Source organism: Drosophila biarmipes, chromosome X, assembly GCF_025231255.1.
Source record: "Drosophila biarmipes strain raj3 chromosome X, RU_DBia_V1.1, whole genome shotgun sequence".
NCBI lineage: Eukaryota > Metazoa > Arthropoda > Insecta > Diptera > Drosophilidae > Drosophila > Drosophila biarmipes.
This window is the reverse complement of record NC_066611.1, coordinates 24,229,864-24,248,097: the sequence shown is the minus strand read 5'-3', so window position 1 is coordinate 24,248,097 and position 18,234 is coordinate 24,229,864. Positions and strand designations below refer to the sequence as shown.

General features: G+C 47.7%; 2 protein-coding genes across 8 annotated transcripts in view; one reads left to right on the top strand and one right to left on the bottom strand.

Annotated features, from left to right (window-relative positions):
* Positions 1-15,174, top strand: part of LOC108027547 (serine-rich adhesin for platelets) — a 41,830-nt gene extending 26,656 nt beyond the window's left edge. For 3 of the 6 annotated variants that reach the window (XM_050887642.1, XM_044093451.2, XM_050887643.1), the window contains 10 exons: positions 5,814-6,545; positions 6,621-6,979; positions 7,076-7,150; positions 7,711-8,209; positions 8,869-8,968; positions 9,033-9,131; positions 9,196-9,549; positions 9,606-10,571; positions 10,638-11,538; positions 11,603-15,174. In XM_050887642.1, coding sequence (XP_050743599.1) covers positions 5,814-6,545; positions 6,621-6,979; positions 7,076-7,150; positions 7,711-8,209; positions 8,869-8,968; positions 9,033-9,131; positions 9,196-9,549; positions 9,606-10,571; positions 10,638-11,538; positions 11,603-13,092 — 5,575 coding nt within the window. In that variant the 3' untranslated portion in view covers positions 13,093-15,174. The remainder of the gene's footprint in view (positions 1-5,813; positions 6,546-6,620; positions 6,980-7,075; positions 7,151-7,710; positions 8,210-8,868; positions 8,969-9,032; positions 9,132-9,195; positions 9,550-9,605; positions 10,572-10,637; positions 11,539-11,602) is intronic. The other 3 variants (XM_050887647.1, XM_050887646.1, XM_050887644.1) reach the window with 3 other exon arrangements.
* On the bottom strand, positions 15,143-17,779 carry LOC108027548 (glutathione S-transferase theta-1). 2 transcript variants are annotated; one of them, XM_017099009.3, is made up of 4 exons: positions 17,622-17,779; positions 16,484-16,630; positions 15,481-15,903; positions 15,143-15,417 (listed from the first exon to the last, which is right to left on the bottom strand). In XM_017099009.3, the coding sequence occupies exons 1-4, from the start codon at positions 17,710-17,712 to the stop codon at positions 15,272-15,274; spliced, it is 807 nt and encodes a 268-aa protein (XP_016954498.1). In that variant the 5' UTR covers positions 17,713-17,779; the 3' UTR covers positions 15,143-15,271. The 2 variants fall into 2 exon arrangements, with proteins under 2 accessions (XP_016954498.1, XP_016954500.1); XM_017099011.3 differs by lacking the exon at positions 17,622-17,779 and adding an exon at positions 16,762-16,925.
* Between the last annotated feature and the right edge of the window lie 455 nt (positions 17,780-18,234).

The following is an 18,234-nucleotide window of genomic DNA, read 5'->3' as shown; positions in this document are numbered from 1 at the left end:
ACCCATTGACTAATCGGGGGACAACGAAAATATGAAGCATATGAACCAAGGCGCACTCAGCACCGTCGGGTGTAAATGGACACCTCGCCACAATAGCAATTACTTGATGAGCTGCAGGGGCGAGTGCTTGCCCCATTGTCAAATGATTACGATACATTTAATTGAATTTGGTATGCCAGCGAGCGAGGAATGGGAGGAAACAACAATGCCTTCAATTCCCGCAGACACCAAGACGTCGTCTCCTCCAGTCGCCGTCCCGATGGAAATCGAGACGACTCGGACTCAGATTCAGATTGAGATTCAGATTTAGATTGAGTTTGAGTTCGAGTTGATCTTGCGACTCGGCAGGAGGCCCTATGCAAATTCCAAGCGTGCCAGTGGAGCAATGTGCACTGGGAGAAACAGGTGGTGCCTTCGAGGGGCTGGCCACTCCCCATCGGGCGACTGATTGATTGCTTGATCGACTGACTGATTGATGGCTGGCGAAAATATGTCGTCGGAAATGCAAAGCTCGACTTTTGGTGCGTAACATTGCGTGCACAGTGGTTGCGGTTCCGTCAAGGATCGGATTTTACTTTGAACTATTTTTTCTTGGGACTCTTTCTCTATATGTACAGTTCGGTACTCTCATGAATCGTAAACGCATATTTTTTTAAATTCTTTAGGTACCAATCAATCAATCACGGTGCCTTGGCTCCACTGTGCGCTGTACAAATTTAACTGCCTTGCTTTCACAATTACGTATACGCCCTGCGGTTGGGTGGGATAGCCTCCCCCCGTCCCTTTCCCGCCCGCCCACTGGGTAACCAAGTAAACAAGGCAAGGTTAGTCGCAGGAGGGGGTTTAAGGGCGTAGTACGCAGTGCGTAGTGCGTGGTATGGGGCATATATTTGGTCAGTCGGTGACTGATAGGGATACAGCGGTCCCACTCCCTCCCTTTCGCCCGTCCTGCGCAAGCTGTGGGCAGCGCCCTCCGCCCACCGACCGCCCCTCGCTTCTTTTTATTTGTTTATCTATTTATTGGTTATAAAGTACAGTGGGCACTAGAGACGGGTAGCTTGTTGTTTGTCAAAATTCGACCAAATGGTATCACAAGTGGTTTTCATATATGTAATATAATGTTTATTCTCTCTAAAATAATCACTGAGGGTTATTCATATATATATATATATATATATATATATATATATATATATATATATATATATATATATAGGAAATTTTAATAATTTCGGTTTGATTATAATTGTAAGAAAATATGTTTCAAGAGAGATGGAACGTTTTGCTTTTAGCGGGGAACTGACTTCCTCGTCGTTTTCAACGACTGAACCATATGGGGGACGAGTGCCAGTCCCCCTCGGAGGGATCACTGTACCGCAGTAATGACGAGGGAACCTTGCGAGAGCAGAGCATCGGTCGGTGGGTCGCTCGCCGCTCGGGCACTGCCCACTCAATGGGGCTCTTTCAATTGCTGGGCCTCGGCAGCTCTTTAATGCGAATTTCATACGTCGCACACAAAGCCAATTTTTGCTGGGTTTTGTTGTGCCTTCTTTTTGTTTGTGCTGTTGCTGCCTTTTTGTGTTTATTTTAGTTTAGTCGCATGGACTTTGCGTAGTACTTTAGTTTAGTTGACGATGGCGAGCGGTTCGCGCAGATTTCGGACTTTGTGATACGCGGCCAAGCGAAGTTCTGCCACTTCAGTCTATTTACTAGCATATTTTTGGGGAACTGCGAGTTGTGCTGCGAGATGGTGTGACTGCCATACACTGCCAGAAAAATGTGCGCGCTTCCAGTGGGTGGCAACAAAAAGCCCGTGCTCATACAAATGAAAATGATACGCTTCGAGATCGACTCCACCAACGAGCACAGGTTAATTTGCATTTCTTTCTTGTCATCTTATTTTTATTTCGGTGCTGCTCTCTCTCTGGCGATAAAGTGTGAAATAACAGCCAAACAGTTTGGGAACACAACAAGAAACCACAAATTGCAGAGACCTCGCCGAAAGCCGAAAAAACCTACATTGGGTCAAGAGTTCAAGTGTCTTCAATGAGGCGGAGATCAAAGCGTCGAGAGCGCCGCCGCCCTTGAAAGGTTCCAATCAATGGGATCCGTAAGTCGGGTGCAAGAAAAACCCCATCACCTCGGAAAGATAGGGTTTCCTTCGATCAAAAGCCCAGTCTCTTTTCAGTAAAGTCAGTAAAGTAGGAAGCTGAACTAAATTGCCCGTGCAATAACCCATTTTGTGGAAGATGCCTACACTGCTTTTAGAAGAAATCTGTATTTTAAGGAACATAATGCACTAGCTTTCAAGAGATACACCTCTAGTTTAATGGTACAGAACAGGAAATAAGCCTTGCGAGGAACCTGATACAACTGAGGGCTCGATTCCAAACAAAAATTTGTTAGGAGTGAAACTGTGGAATCGGCGGAAATCGCACACCGGGCGAAAATGAGGGTGCGTGAGTGGGTGTGTTGTGACAGGTTCTCGCTCCCTTATTTTTCGCCGCTTATCAAATGTGTCAACAATTTTTTATTTACGACTTGTTAATTGCAAAGAGTCGCAAGAGTTGGCGAACCGCAAGTCGGACGGCGGAAAAGTATACAAAATGCGCCCACAGTGCACACAACTGGCGGACAATAAAGCGCGAAATTCCGCGCAGAGAAAGGGAGAGAGCTTAATGGTATACGTGTGCGGATACATTCGAGAACCCCCTGTAGATACAGATACGGCTAATTCGCTGGCCGCCTTTTATCGATATGCCACAACAGTGTGCGATATGTGTACACTGTACACACACGGGGTGATAAGGGCTTTCGGGCGCTGAATCGAATCGAATCGAATCGAATCGAATGTGCGCGAGTCACTTGTGTCGAAGCCTTTCTGCATCAGCCTCGAGTGCACCGAGAGAAATCGGAGGAGGAGCCCAATAGATGTTGTCAGTAGCCAGTGTTATTTTAAATGACCGAATGTATGTGTCGCATCAGCAGTTTCGCCCAGTGCAGAACCCACATATTGGGTATTTCATATAGAGCTCATGCATAGATAATAATGCCACCGAATAATCACACATTCATTTGCCGGGGACACGCGCTCCTGATCCGGAGTATTTCTCTTTTTGCCAAGCTACCTGCTTTGCCGCGCACAGTGGGTCAAAAGAGGTCATCGAGTGAACAATAGTTGAAAACACTTAATTGTATGTTTATATCGCTAATTTCAAAATTAGAGCACAATAAATATGTTTTAAATAGAGATTTGAGAAGATTACGAGAGAAACAACTTTGACTTTTCAATACGATTAAGCTCAATTCAATTTAACTTCATTTTTTCGATTGGTTTTATAAACAAAACTGAAGTTATTCATGTATGATATTTTTATGTGTTACAAAAATGTAACATTTGGAAGATGGGGTTTTATGCAAAATTGTAATTAAAAAGGTCCCAGTTAATGGGATGATATTTTGCACAATTAAGCTCACATTTTCTGGATCGACAGATGGCATTTCGACCCACTGTGCGCCGAAAGCTAGGCAATGGAAATATGTGTGCGTTTCCTCTATTCTGCGACCTGTGAAACACGATCCAGGGATATGGGCGGGCGGGTGGCCATCTATTCATTACCTTTTGACCTTGGCAGTCTGCCGGGTTTTGAGCCTTTTGAGTGCGGGAAAGGCTTTTAAAGGCGAATTGAATTAACCATCCTGGCGCACACACTATCACTTACCGTACTATTTTTAGCTCTGAACTTTCGTTTGACAATCTCGGGGGCAGAGCGACTGGGGGCGCGGCTGTGGGCCGTGGGATGCAGGAAGTGTAGGTATAGCTAAACTAATTTGCCATTCCCAGTGGCACCGCAACCGAGAGGCTACAACTCGATACGCAAATGCTCCTTCCCTGTGCGGCGCCACAAGGAACTTAATTATTCGAGCTGCTCTCAGCCACTTAAACTACGGCCCAAATCTAATTTGTTTTGTTTGCCTGCCTGCCAGCTGCCTGCCTGCCTGCCTTCGGCTTACTGAGTGTCCACTGTATGGTGGTGGTGGAACAACTAAAACTACAAACATCCAACAACATGGGAAAATGTCCGAAAACCGGTCCGCAATTTGACATTTTCACATATCACAAAAGGCTTTTAGCCATGAACTTCCATGTGTATCTACTTGACATTCATGTCAATTAGGGATGTCGGCGGAAAATGCAGAAATTGTGACAAACCCGTGGGTTTGATTGCAGTTTCAAGTTCATTGCTAAATATTTAATAGGTTTTTCATCAACTAGATTAGGCTACCGAATTTTCGGTTGGACAACCATTTTCATTGTGTGCAGCCATTAAAGTATAGTTAGTTGCTGCGGCGCAAATTGGAAAGGTACAACTTTTCCCAACCGACGAGTGACGTACGAATAGGTAAAACGCATTGTTTAGCTTCCGAATTTCCCCCTCTGGTTGGTCTGAATGTCATGGTTGGGTGAAGTCGAAACTGAGATTCATGTTTTTCCCACAAAAACTTGCAACCAGAGCCCCATGACAGTTACAAATTAGATTGGCGGCAAAGGAAGTGGCTTTGTTATCAAATTATAGGAATAACTATTATTTAAGATATGACAAAATCTTTAAGGGTTGTGAAATCATACATATTTATCGAGCCCTCAGTAATTCATTTGTTTCCTGCTATGGTAACTCTTTGTCTGATTTCAGTTCTTTAAGCTGCTGCTTTAAATCACAGTTTCATTATAAGTTTTGCTTGTTAAATTAGTTTGTCAGCGACAAGAAAGTGGTTGAATAATGTGTTATCGCGCAATATTACAAAAGTTCTTAAAAAAACAAATATTTGTCAAGGACTCATGCTTCCTGATCGGCTACGGTCACACTTGGTCTGATTTCAACTCTTTGTGGTAAAATGTACATTCACTAATAAGTTGCTCTCGAGATATTCAATCGGAAGCCAATTAAATTGAAATAAGAATAGTTAGCTATAGATTTGTGTTCCGCAAAAGAGGGAATGGAATTTGGCTACAGGTCGGCGATCGTGATCGGCGTACGCGATGGCGGGTATTGCGCATGCGCAGCGTGTGACGACAGCGAAGGCGACTCAAACCCATTGATGGACTGACTAACTGACAAACTGACGACGGCACGTGCCATCAAAAAGCGGGAGGCCCACTTGGGGCGTCGTACTGCTTTTGGCCGTTGGCCAATTTGGAGCTACTGCGTCGGCTGATTCAATTGACAAATATTTTTGTTTTGCAAAAAAATGAACAGGCGGCAGGCAGCACAGCAAAATGTCTAGATCCGCCAGCAGAAGCACTTTGCTCGATTATTGCGAGGCAAATAGAAAGGCAGACAGTGGAGCTCGGCGCTTGGATAGTGAAACTTACATTGATTAGTATTTAGATTTGGGACTTTGCATTATTAAAAGACCCGGATAATGTGTGTTCAATAGTATCATTTAAGTTCTTTGGTGGTCTTTAAAAAATTTAAATGTTGTATTGCTTGGAGCCAAACTGCTGTTACACATTGAAAGAACTTAAATAGAGTTTATACCTCTAGCTGTGTGAGTTAAATAAACAATTCGGACGTAATATTTTATGTGAAAGCTTTTCATAATCTTATTTTTAGCGATCCCTGATTGAATTAGGATTTTCTTCAACTAATACTAGTTATATATTATCCTTGTTAGATAGACAACTATTTAAAATCAGAGAAATTATTGCTAATCGTATATAAGGCATATTAATTATTACAAAATCCGACGTCCAGCAATAAGAAGTATCATAAAATAATATCAATATCGAAATTCTCTTTTTCTCTTTGCAGTGCCAATCAGCCGCCAAATCTAACAGTATTATCGGCCAGCTCGGCGACGAACACGCCCACACCCACGCCCACTGCCCGCCAGCCCAAGTCCTCGACGGCGCTCAGCCAGGCGCTGTATGCGGGTCCCGGCTCCGGTCCCAGTTCCAGTGCGGCGGCGGGATCTGGCCAGGGACCCCACTCGGGGGGCAGTGAGAACAGCGACCTGATGATCCGCCTGCGGGAGTCCATCAAGCAGAAGGAGGAGTTCCTCAAGTCGCCGGTGCCCGCCTGCCTGTCCGCCTCCGCCTCCTCCGCGACCAACGGCAATCAGGCGCAGTCCTCGTCGCCGGCGGCTCAGCAGCATCTGCAGCAGCACCAGCAGCACTTTTTTCCCTCGCACACGCCCTCAGGTGGTGTCCAGGTGGTGGTGCCACCGCCGCGTAGTCGCCACCAAGTGCTGCTCAAGCAGCAGCAACAGCAACAGCAGCAGCAGCAACATCATGTACTGGGCTTCGACATGTACTATTCTGGCGGCAAGCTAGTGCAGCGCTCTTCCACAGCTCCTGGCAGTGTGGGCCACCACCACCAGCAGCAGCAGCAGCAACTTCAGCACCACCAGCACCAGCAGCAGCAGCAGCAGCAGCAGCAGATCCAGCAGCAGCACCGCCAGGTGATGATGAACAACAATGCCAAGTACGCCAAGGAACTGGACTATTTTGAGACGCTGCAGGAGACAGGTGTCACCAACAAGGTGTAAGTAGATCCAAATCAGCAAGTCCTCGCTAATACCAGCATTATAACTTTTTTCACACCTCTCCCAATCCACAGCTTCGAGCGCAAACTGGTGTCGCACATGTCCAAGGGCTTCGATCCCTTCAAGCCGCTGTCGATCAACACCAGCGCCATGGAGTCCTCGGCCAGCACGTCGAGCAGCTCGACTACCACGACGGTGAAGAAGCAGAGCGTGCTGTACGAGTCCCTGCAGCAGCATCCGCTGGCCAAGTACCACCAGACGCAGCACCAGCACCAGCAGCAGCATCACCAGCAGCATCAGCAGCAGCATCAGCAGCACCAGACGACGACCACGACCACGACGACGATGGACGGACAGACAAGCAGTCGGATGGAGCTGCACAAGGCCACGCTGGCGAACGCCACCATCGATCCGGTGCCCGTGGGACCCAGCAGTGAGTCGCCCCGTCCCTGGATTAACCCCATCCGCCCTGTCGGCAATTAAGTTATTAAGCAACTATCGTTTTTTTCTTTTTGACTATTTGGTGCAGAGTTCGTGGCGCAGCCGGACAAGCCGCCCGCGGGTTCCTCCGTTGGCACCTTGGCGGACATTGCCGAGAGCAGTGGTAGGTCCTACCTATGGTTTATTACAGGGGGAAACCCGACCAAACTGGGCATTTAAAATGAATTTATCTTATTAAAGATATACATAACATACATAGCCTTCAATAGCTGTTAGTAAATTATTAACATTAATTTTTGTAACAAAATACGGTTAGTGTTATTTATTTTAAATTCCAAGTGCTTCAAATAAGGTTCCTTGAGGGTTTCAGTTTAGACATTTTAAAATGTTTCCTCAACAGAACAGGAATGTTACATATTTAATAGCCTCTGCAATTTGGTTAGAAAATTTCAAGCAATTACGTTTGCGGGATTGTTCTTAATATTAAAACCTGGATTCCTTTCGTTGCCAGGAATATCCAGTGAAATGGTCATGCACACACATTGTTGGAGCGTAATTAGAAATTATTATCAAGGTCCTGCAAAACGTAACAGCTTAAATTGGGAATATTTTCACACATACATACGTGGCCCCGCGCCTAACGCACTTAGGGAGCATTAAATATTTTATTAAGTCGGTGGATGATATAAGCCGGTAATCCATTCATTTTCGCCACATTTGCAGCGGCAGCCATCGTGGACTGTGCTGTGGGAAGCGGCAGCGTGGTGCGGCGCTACAAACCACTGTCCTCCAGCTCCTTTGACGAAGGCAAACCGATGCGCAGGATCTCCTATCTGAGGGCCACAAACAATGAGGCCGACTTCAATGCGGAGGCGCCAGCTGGCGGAGATGCAGCGACTCCAGGAGCGACAGCAGTGGGATCCGCATCCGTTCCAGCAGCTGCAGCTCCAGCTGCAACCGCTGCTTCAGTGACTGCTCCCGCATCGACACCCGCCCCCGCACCCGCTCCCCTGCCCATTTCGATCCCCGTTCCGGTGGCCGCTGTCGTGGAGCCGCAGAAGACGAAGTCCCTGGTGGAGGAGCATCCGGATCCCACCTACGATGTGATCGGAGGCACTGGCGGCGGCCACGAGTTCATCGAAACGCCCAACGGCCTGGAGGATGTGCGTCTGTCGGCCCACGGGAGTCGCAGGGCCTCCATGAGCAGCGACATGCGGAGCAGGTGCGTGGGTCAATCATAAATCATATCAAGCTAATATTTATTTAAGCGTTGATCAGCCAACTTAATGGCTATAAAAAACATGGAAATAACAAAAGGAAAAAACATGAAACATAACAGAAATACGGAAGTTAACAAGTTTATAACAGAGACAGCTCTATTGTTTTAAGACACGGGTACGAAGACGTCCTCGTGCCCAAAGATCATCAGAGTGTCGACGCTTCAGCCTTCTTCTTGTTGCAGTTGAGTTTACAGATGCGTCTAATAATATTTCAATAGGTTTCTATGATAGGGCAAAATATTTTTTTAAAATATTGTTCCGACTGTAAAACTATTCTGTTAAATATTCTATAATAGAACATACGTTTTTGGATAGTTATATCTAAATAGCTTTAAGAATGAGAGACTAGCTTGCGTAGAAACGCACAAAAGCCCCCAAGAACGGACAAAAGGACATACGCACGGAGAAAAGGAGATACGGACAAACGGACGGACATAGGCGAATTCATTCGTTTGTTTATGCTGGTAAAGAATATGTGGTCTGTTTTGAAACAATGCGACAATAAGAAAAACTTTGAAAGCCTTATATACTGTACGGGGTTATAAAATAACGGGGGTATATAAAATAAATACTCAATATTAATTACTACTGTACCACATAGCATCCACATCGATGCCGAGTTGAATGGCAAATATGTGCCCAACGAACTGGAGGCCTTCGAAACGGAGATCGAGATCAAGTCCTCTTGCATCAATGGAAAGGTGGGTGATCATCTTCTAAGACCAGTCACACTAAGGATATTTATTACGACCATTTTCCCCACAGCGCATGTCCGAGTACCGATCGTGGCGTCAGGTGAAGCTGGAGATCAAGGGCGATATGCTGCGCATCTACTCAGGCCGCCATGCCAAATCGGAGCATAATGTGAGTGTATATCCCACGTTATCACATCTGCCATGAGCTAATGGCTATCTCCAATCCCCCTCAGGTGATAGAACTCGATATTAGAAACTTTAAGTTCTTCGACGAGTCGCTGGACAAGAAGAAGTACTTGATCCGCATGCAGTCGAAGCCGTCGCCCAGTGGCGCCCACCTGGCCTCGCTGGGCAACGAGTTGAACCTGGACGAGGGCCACCCGGACAAGCTACTCACCTCCTCGGGCAGCAGCAGTGCAAACGAGCCCGCTGCCAACTCCACGTCGGCCCTCACCGCATCCACCTCCTCGTCCACCGGCAGCAGCGGTCCCTACACGGAGATCCTGTTCAAGACCAAGAGCAGCAACGAGATGAAGCGCCTCTTCGGACTGCTGCAGTGGAAGGACAGCCTCAACTACGATGATAATGTGAGTGTCTTGGTTACAATAAGCTGTGGATCTAACATTAAAAGATTCCCTTCAAGCAGGAGCATCAGCAGCATGGCAAGCAACTGGCGGAACCGCAGAAGACAGCTGCCAGCGCCAGCTATCTGGACGACGTCCAGGGCGGAGCAGCGGACAGTTCGCCCCTGAGCTCCCATTCGGGCGGGATTGCCGAGGCCAGCGGCGGTCATCATCACGTTTCCGCGCTGCCAGCGGCGGCAGCCATTGTGGCGGCCACCAGCGACTCCATATCGCCGGTGATGAAGGCCAGGAAGTCCAGCTCGCACAAGCATATACCAGACAAGGACCTGGGCTCGCCCAAGTCGAAGAACTGGAAGGACCTGCTCTTCCGACGCGGCGGCAGTGGCAGCGGAGGCGTTTCCCAGCACGACCTGGCCTCACCATCCGCCTGCGCGGCTAAGCAGATCGGCTCCATCGGCGTGCCCCTGCGCAGCTGCCCCATGTCGAAGGTCAATGCCCACGTGCCGCACCTGGTAGAGGTGTGCACAAATATCGTGGAGACGAAGGGCCTGGGCGTGGTGGGCATCTACCGCATACCCGGCAACAAGGCGGCCATATCGGAGCTGTCCGAGCTGGTCAACACCAAGGACTTTCAGTTCGAGAGCTGTGCCACCGACGACCGCTGGGAGGACGTGAACGTGGTGAGCAGCCTGCTCAAGCTGTTCATCCGCAGCCTTCCAGATGCCCTGATGCCGGCCAACTACTACATAAATTTCATCGAGGCGGACAAAAAGATCGGCCTGGAGAGGATCGTGCTGCTGCGCGAGATCGTGGAGTCGCTGCCGCGACATCCGTACGAGACCATGAAGCACTTGATTCGGCATCTGTGCCGGGTGAGCGGCAACTGCGAGGTGAACCGCATGGAGCCTAAGAACCTGGCCATCATCTTTGGGCCCTCGATAATCAGGACACCGAACGACACCCTGGAAACGGCGGTCAAGGACATGAAGCACCAGTGCCGCATCGTGGAGCTGCTGGTCACACAGGTGAGGGGTCCTCCGGGAGTCTAAAAATTTGTAGGATTCGAAAATAATTTATTGTTTCAATTCCAGTACGATTACTTCTTCGAGGGCGGCAGTCTGCCGGACTTGGCGGAGGTGAGCGGCGGTGGTGCCGCCGTGAACGCCGCCCAGCCGCAGCAGCAGACGCAGGAGGACCAGACGAGCATGCTGCTGCACAACCTGTCGAAGATCGAGCGGATCACCGAGCGCGAGACCACGCGCACCTCGCGCTTCATGCCCCAGCTGCGGCGCAAGACCCACGGCAAGCGCAGTGCGGTGAACTCGGACACATACTCCGGCGAGAGTGTTCTGGTAAGCGGGAGCTCCTCCACCACCAACACCACCACCACCCACACCACAAGTAGTAGCACAAGTAGTAGCAACACCATCACCACAACCATCAGCACCACCACCATCCAGCAACGACGGGCGCAGCGCAAGGCTGTGCAGAGCATTTGCGACCAGGCTCTAATCCTGCTCCTGCCCACACCCGTTTCCTCCGTCTCTCTTCCCTTTCAGTCGCTGGACTACGCCAAGGTGTCCACCTCCGCCTCGGCATCCGCCAGCAGCACCGCCAGCACCTCGAGCAGCTCGACGCTGCACAGCGGCAAGCCGTCGTCTTCGTCGAGTTCCACCACCAAGTTCAGCTCCTCGTCATCGTCGGCCTCCTCAACCACGGCGGTGGCCGTCTCCTCCTCCATATCGGCCACCTCCTCCAAGCTGCTGAGCGCCAATTTCAAGAAGCGCAGCACAGGCGGTTTCCTCGGCTCGAGGTCCTCGCACCAGACGCGCAAGGCCAGCCTGGATGAGAAGGACTCGGGCCAGTCGTCGGGCAGCCTGGGCCACAGCCTGGGCGTGGGCCTCAATCTGGCCAAGGAGCAGCAGCGCAGCAGCGTGGACATATCAATCCTGCTCACGGACGACGACTCCAGCAGCAGGCTAAGCGATACGGGTAAGTGCCTTGGAGATGCCCTGATTAGAAGCGCGATTATCAATTCGATACCCTTACTCGCCAGGTTCCATGTCGCTGACCACTATCACGGACACGCTGGACAGCAAGCTGCGCAACCTGCGCAGTGGCTCCGAGTCGAACGACGAAAACGGATCCCCCGAGTTCCCCAAGAACCGGCGGCACACGCTGGGCCAGCCGCTGCACCTGCACTCCGAGAACATTCCGTATGCGGACGAGTCGCCCGAGCGACTGTTCCATCAGTTCTGCAATCCCCTGGATGCGGCCCCCCTTTCGCTGCACCTGAGTCGCTCCTGCACGGCCACAAATACAATTGGCGCCGGCGATGAGAAGCCGTCAAAGCAGTCGAGTGGAGTGGCTCCACTGCCGCCGAGCTTGCTCAAGGCGGCCCACAAGCTGCAGCACTCGGCCACAGTGCCCATTCACCAGGGCAGCTCCACGGCACCGACCAGTGGAGCAGCCACGCCCGTGGGCACACCAACTGGGAGCAGCAGTGGCGCCGGAGCCATCCCCTCGCGCAGCTCCTCGAGCAGCGTAACGACTCTGACCAAAAGCATACATCCCAGATTCAGCAACTACTTGAGCTACGAGCGGAGCAGTGCGGTCGCCGCTGCTGGAGGAGCCGAACGCTCTGCGGTGGTGGCATCCGCCGCCGCAGGAGCCGCCTCCGAGGACGACTCCGAGGGCTCCACGACCAGCGATCCCAAGGAGAAGCTGCTGCTCGGCGAGCGACCGTCGCCGTCGTTTTTTCTCGAGCGCTACAACAAGAAAAGACGCGACCATCGGTTATTTCGAAGTGCCAGCTTCAATTGCCGGAACTACTCCACCCGGCACATGACGGCACAGGCGTCCTCCTCCGGGGGCGGAGGGTCGGCGGGAGGAGTAGCTGGACCGGCGGTGACGGTGGGCGTTGCCTGCTGCCAAGCACTGAGTGCCACCGGCCTGACCAAGGACGAGAAGACTGACATGAACCTGACCAAGAAGCGCCAGATCCAAAACAAGCAGAACCGTTCGATTAAGCGGCGGCACACAGTGGGCGGACCGCACGACTACTCCGCCAGCAATGGCAGCTGCTCGAATCACAGCCACGGTCACGACCTGGCGACCATCAACTACAACCACCACAATCGCCACCACCAGCAGCAGCTACTCAAGCTGGGCAGCGCCACTTCGGCCGGCGGGGGAGGTGGCGCAGCGGCGGCCGAGACGACGACCACCACAACGACCACCACCACGGTGCTGCGACGTCTTGGGGCAGCCCAAGGAGGCGCCGATGCTGGCAGCGTGGCCCTGCCCGGATCCGGATCTGGATCCAGCAGCAACAACAACAACTCGCCGCAGAGCGATGGCAGCAACGGCAACGGTGGCGGTGTGGCGGGAGTGCCCTCCAGTGGACAGCCATCAGGATCGGGGGTGGTCACCAACAGCAGCAGCGGCGGCAGCAGCAACAGCAGCTCCACCAGCACCACTCCCGCCGGGGATCAGGTCCTGGAAGTGGGCATACGCATCAAGAACATCAACCGAGGTCGCTTCTAGAAACTGCTGCTCGTCTGTGAACTATCAGAGGAATTCTTTTCACATGTTTCACACAGTCTGTCTGCTGAATTCACATTTAACAAGAAACAGTTTAAAGAAAACGTTTAAAGAACATGATTAAAACATGGTTATAAACCATATCAGAACGCAATGGAACCACCCCAAAATAGCAGTTGCTAAACAACCACATTTTACACGAGTATTAACAGGGTTTAATATGAAATCAAAGGCATAAGATGAATATATTTAACAATAGTCTGTTAAACACACAAATGCTAAACACACATTTTAAAACAAAAGTTGAAATGAATGTTAACCTGAGCAAAGTTACTAAAAAATAACAAATCGTAGTAGCAAGAGTAATTTAAGGACTTCTATGTAGTCTAGCTGCAAAACTAATTTCAAATCAAGATTATTTTTGGCAAAGCTCCTTACAAAGGCGCAAAGTGACTCCTTGCTACTTCGATTCTGTTTAAAATAGTCACCATAATATCTATATTACTATATATCTGTAACAACGTACAGTTGCACTGTTCGAAAGTCCGAATTGGGTCTTAAAGCTATCCAAATGGAGTGTCTGAATAGATTTGATTGCAAAACCAATCAACAGAGCAGTCGAGATACGTATTATCACATATTCTATCACGATATATTATATATTCATGTGCAACCTCCGGGAGTTGTGTGGGATATAAAAACCCTATGAATATAAAGTTAAGAACCAAGCAGACCAACAGTAACGGACAACCCAGGATGATGAGTTGGCAAAGATCCGAGATTGCGCTGTAAGAAAAGCACACAACTCCCGGGGAAAAAGAAATCTAAACAATGCAACGCAGAAAAAACAATCTTAGATGAAACTACGAGGGCAGGAAGTAATTTATTCGCACACACAAAATACACAAAACACAATTTAAATGGGAACCAAGCAAAGAGATATGGATGCAGACAGAGAGAGATAGATATATATTCGAGAGACAGAGAGAGATATTTAGAGCGAGAGGGAGACGGAGAATCAGAGGGAGAGAGAGAACTATTTTGTAAAACGTATACAACACAGTACAGAAATCGCATAAATAACCACCTATGTATAGGATCAATCGAACGTGTCGCCTGTCCTGGAAGATTCAAGGAGTCCCTCAGACAACCAAGTTGTGCTAGGTCTTTAATAGGGCTCCGTTTTGTTTAGTTTAAACGTGTTTTGTTCTTATTTGTGTACCTGTGTACCTGTTGTTGAAAAGTGGACGAAAAGGAGATCCCATTTTTGGTGCCTTAAATAATTTGCTTTAAATTCTGGAAAACATATTTTTACACCCACGAAATTTTTTTTATTGTTTTCGGTAAACAAACCCTTATTTACCCCGGGCGGTGCTGTAGAAAATGCATGATATAGGTGCAGCTATGTAATAGAGACATATACACATATATTCCGCACACAGGCTGACGTCTAGACAGGCGACCAGAAGAAGGACACCATGATCGAAGTGGGGTTTGGTTGACAGGGCGCCAATATGTTTACCATATAGCGCCAGAGAGACGGCATAAATTTACATTTACATATATATTAATATATATTTTTGTGTAGTTTGTATATGATTTAAGTTTGGCAACACGGAGAACGCATGCAAATATATATGATTAAGCAATTAGGAGATAGTTGTATAGTATTCCTCCCATTTTTTTGCTGTATATACAATTTATTTTTTTTATTTCATTCACACTTTTGATTTAGACCACCCTCCCCCGAAATACGGATATGATATATATTTTGTATGCATTTTGTTACCCGAAGGCGGAATCAAACTAGAAGGCAGGAGAAAGTATATAGAGAGAACCCCAAGCGCGCAACGTTGCTATATAAATATTATGATTAACTAAAAACAATTTTTTGTTAGACTTTAGGTAGTTATTTTTTAAAAATTGTATTTTCTATTATACATGTATACATCTATATATATTTTATTTGTATTATGATTTTTTTTCAAACAAAATAATGTGGATTTTCTATAATGCTATAAACGACAACACAATAAAAAAGAAACAACCAATATTAAGAATAAAATGTACAAGTATAAACCGGAAGCCAGTTGTTTTTATTAACCCATTGTTCGTTAGCTAAACCTAAGTCCCCGTGAATGGTGATGAGCTATGTACAGAATGGCACGGTCAATGGTGGCTTCTAGAGCTTGGCCTGTGGACCCGTTCCCGAGATCTTGTAGACGAACTCGTGGGCCACGTCGTAGTGCGGGTTGCAGCTCTGGCGCACTCTCTTCAGCCAGGCCCGGATTTTGGGGTACTTGATCCTCACATCGTAGTCGGCCATGCCTGAAGTACGTATGTAAATATTTAGCTACTAAGTATATCATGTACTATTGCATATGTACTAACGTGTCTGTTCGATTTCGCAGGCTGCAAAGATGTCCGACACGGTGAGCGTGGGTCCGGTGAGGAACTCCTTGCCCTCCAGCCAGACCTCCTCGACCACGTCCAGGTTGCGCTCCATGTGCATGCGGACGGTCTCGATCTTCGCCTCGGAGGGAGTGCGTCCGGTCAGGAGCGGCTCCAGCCACACGGTGCGGAAGTACATGGCGCACGTTAACCGCAGCGACATGTGCTGCCACTCGAGGAACTCGTCCACGCGACTCTGGTCCACAAAGTACTTGGGGTAGAGGTGCTCTGGGATCTTGCCCTTGGCGCTCAAGTAGCGCAGGATAGCCACGCTCTCCGCCAGCTTGTAGCCGTTGTCGTGGATGCAGGGCACGCGCTGGAAGCGGTTAATCTGCTGCTTGAATTCCTCGGTCAAGTGCTCGCCTTGGGGGCAAAGACCGTGGTTAAGATAAGATTGTAGCTATGAACGCGGGTCTGGGCTCCATGTCTGCGCCTTTAAAAGCACCCAACGATGTGGACAAAACTATTGCACATTAAAGACATTTTTTAATTTGATGAAATTTAATTCGGTTTCTGCAGTTATAAATGTAAATAATAAGGTATTGTCATTAATTCTTAAGAACAACGTTCGAAGATATTCATGAAAATTTTATTAATGTGTATTAATAATACATACAACTTACTAAAGATAAAAACAAGACAATTATTGATAATTTTCTGATAAAGTAATAAAAAATAATTAAGATTCGAAATTTGTATAAATAATATTTTAAAAAATGGTTTAAATAAGTAATAAAAGGAGCATCATATAAAAATTTTAATATTACAACAAATTTGTTGGAGTAAAATTTGTATTTAAAATCTTCTGCAACAAATTTTAAACAGGTAAAAATATGAAAGTGTTATGGAAATGCAATGTTTTAATATTACAAAAAATATGTTGAAGTTCTGCTGACACTTTTCTAGCTCTGCCCAAGACATGGACCCTCCCTCAATACCTTACCATTCCGCAGGGCCACCACGCAGTCTTCGAAGGGCATGTTGCTCAGCCGGAAGATAATGAACAACGCCCTCGAGGGCTGCGACATGAGGTCATAGTAGTAGCGAATCGGGGACGACATCCTCAGGTTCGTTGCCTGTCTGAAGGGAACTGCAACGGAGATTCAGAGCATTAGTCCCATGGCGTTGGTAAACAAGAGGGCACCGGTCCAAAGATCACCGACGAATCATCGCTGAAAACGCGTAAACTCCGGAGCCGCATGTATTATCCCCGGAACTCACCACAAACACGGTCAGTGGGCGACTGGGGCTGAGCGGTTGGGCTACGATTCAGATCGGAGTAGCCATATGACGAGAGCGAGCTTTACGATGCGTATCTAATCAGCGAAAAGCTTTGCTTTTAGTAGAGATGGGAATTTACGCGAATGATGTTTCCGTTAGTGTTTTGATAGGAGCAGGCAAATTTTGTTGAATTTCATTTGTTATTTTTGTCACTTTTATTTTTAAATTCGTCAAAAAGTATGTAACAGGTAGAAGGAAGTGTTTCCGACCCCATAAAATATATATATTCTCGATCTGGCCATGTCCGTCCGTCCGTCCGTATGAACGCTGAGATCTTGGACACTATAAAAGCTGGAACAACCAAACTTGGCAGATTCCTGGGCTTCCTGCGCGGCGCAAGTTTGCTTCAGCGGGCTACCACGCCCACTCTAACGCCTACAATCCGCGAAAATCAGTAGCGCCTACAGTTTCTATGATAGAAACAAAAATTTTAACTGAAATGTGTTTGTCTCATCAATACCTATCGACTGACCGACTGGGCCACGCCCACTTAACGCCCACAAACGGTTAAAACGCTTAAAGCTGTCTGTCGCCCACGTAACATCTTCTTGCTGCTTTTTGCCCCCTAAGCTGAGTAACGGGTATCTGATAGTCGAGGCAATCGACTATAGCGTTTTTCCTTGCTTATATTGTAAAGTTCTTTAAATTTCTATCATTTACGATCCCTTAAGTTTCTAGTCTAACTCATTTTATTTCGTTTTGAGTATATACTATGTTTACACAGTTTAGATTTTAACTCTCTTTCTAAGGTGCGGTAAGGTAACCTTCCAGAAATAGGGCATTGCAATCTTTCCACATACCTCTGGCTCGTTCCACCTCGTCAAAGGCCAAATGCAGCTGATCCTCCTCATTGCTGAGTCCAAGTAAACTGGCCAAGAACGACACCGACATGTCGAGATCCGAATTCCTCCAACTAATGAATTGATTGCAGCTAGTTCAACTTATTCTTATATGCCCCGGGTTGTGGATGCTCTCGAAACTGAGAGGAAATTCGAATGCGACTGCGAGTCAAGCTAATAAATATGAAAGAAAATAAACGCAAGGCAGAATGAACTCTCAAGATAAGATAGATTTCCCTTTTCTATACCATCTACACTCAACAAAAACTCTAACAAATAAAGTATATTATCGTTTCCTCGTTTCCTTACCCCTATGATACTCCCCTTTTTCCAAGAAAAATCTGTGTTTTGGTCGACAAATTGCGAAAAAAGGTCAGAATGAGGAATGTTATACCTCGTTGTGCTCGCAATTAAATTCCAAATCGACTGGCATTTAAATCTGAAAACTAGAATTTTTTAATATTTTTTCGAAAAAAATGATGATACAAACCCTTGGCAAAAAATGCCAAATTCGGTCAAAAAATCAATTCCCCTAAAGGTTATGGGGATCGATAGCCCTGGTTGATAGCTGCCC

Bases quoted from the DNA above. Each gene is read 5' to 3' on its own strand.
- LOC108027548 (XM_017099009.3), bottom strand. From the start codon at position 17,712: ATGTCGGTGTCGTTCTTGGCCAGTTTACTTGGACTCAGCAATGAGGAG. The intron at 16,631-17,621 runs GTATGTGGAAAG...TCTCCGTTGCAG, and splicing joins CGAGGTGGAACGAGCCAGAG to TTCCCTTCAGACAGGCAACG. The intron at 15,904-16,483 runs GTAAGGTATTGA...TTTGCCCCCAAG, and splicing joins CGTGGTGGCCCTGCGGAATG to GCGAGCACTTGACCGAGGAA.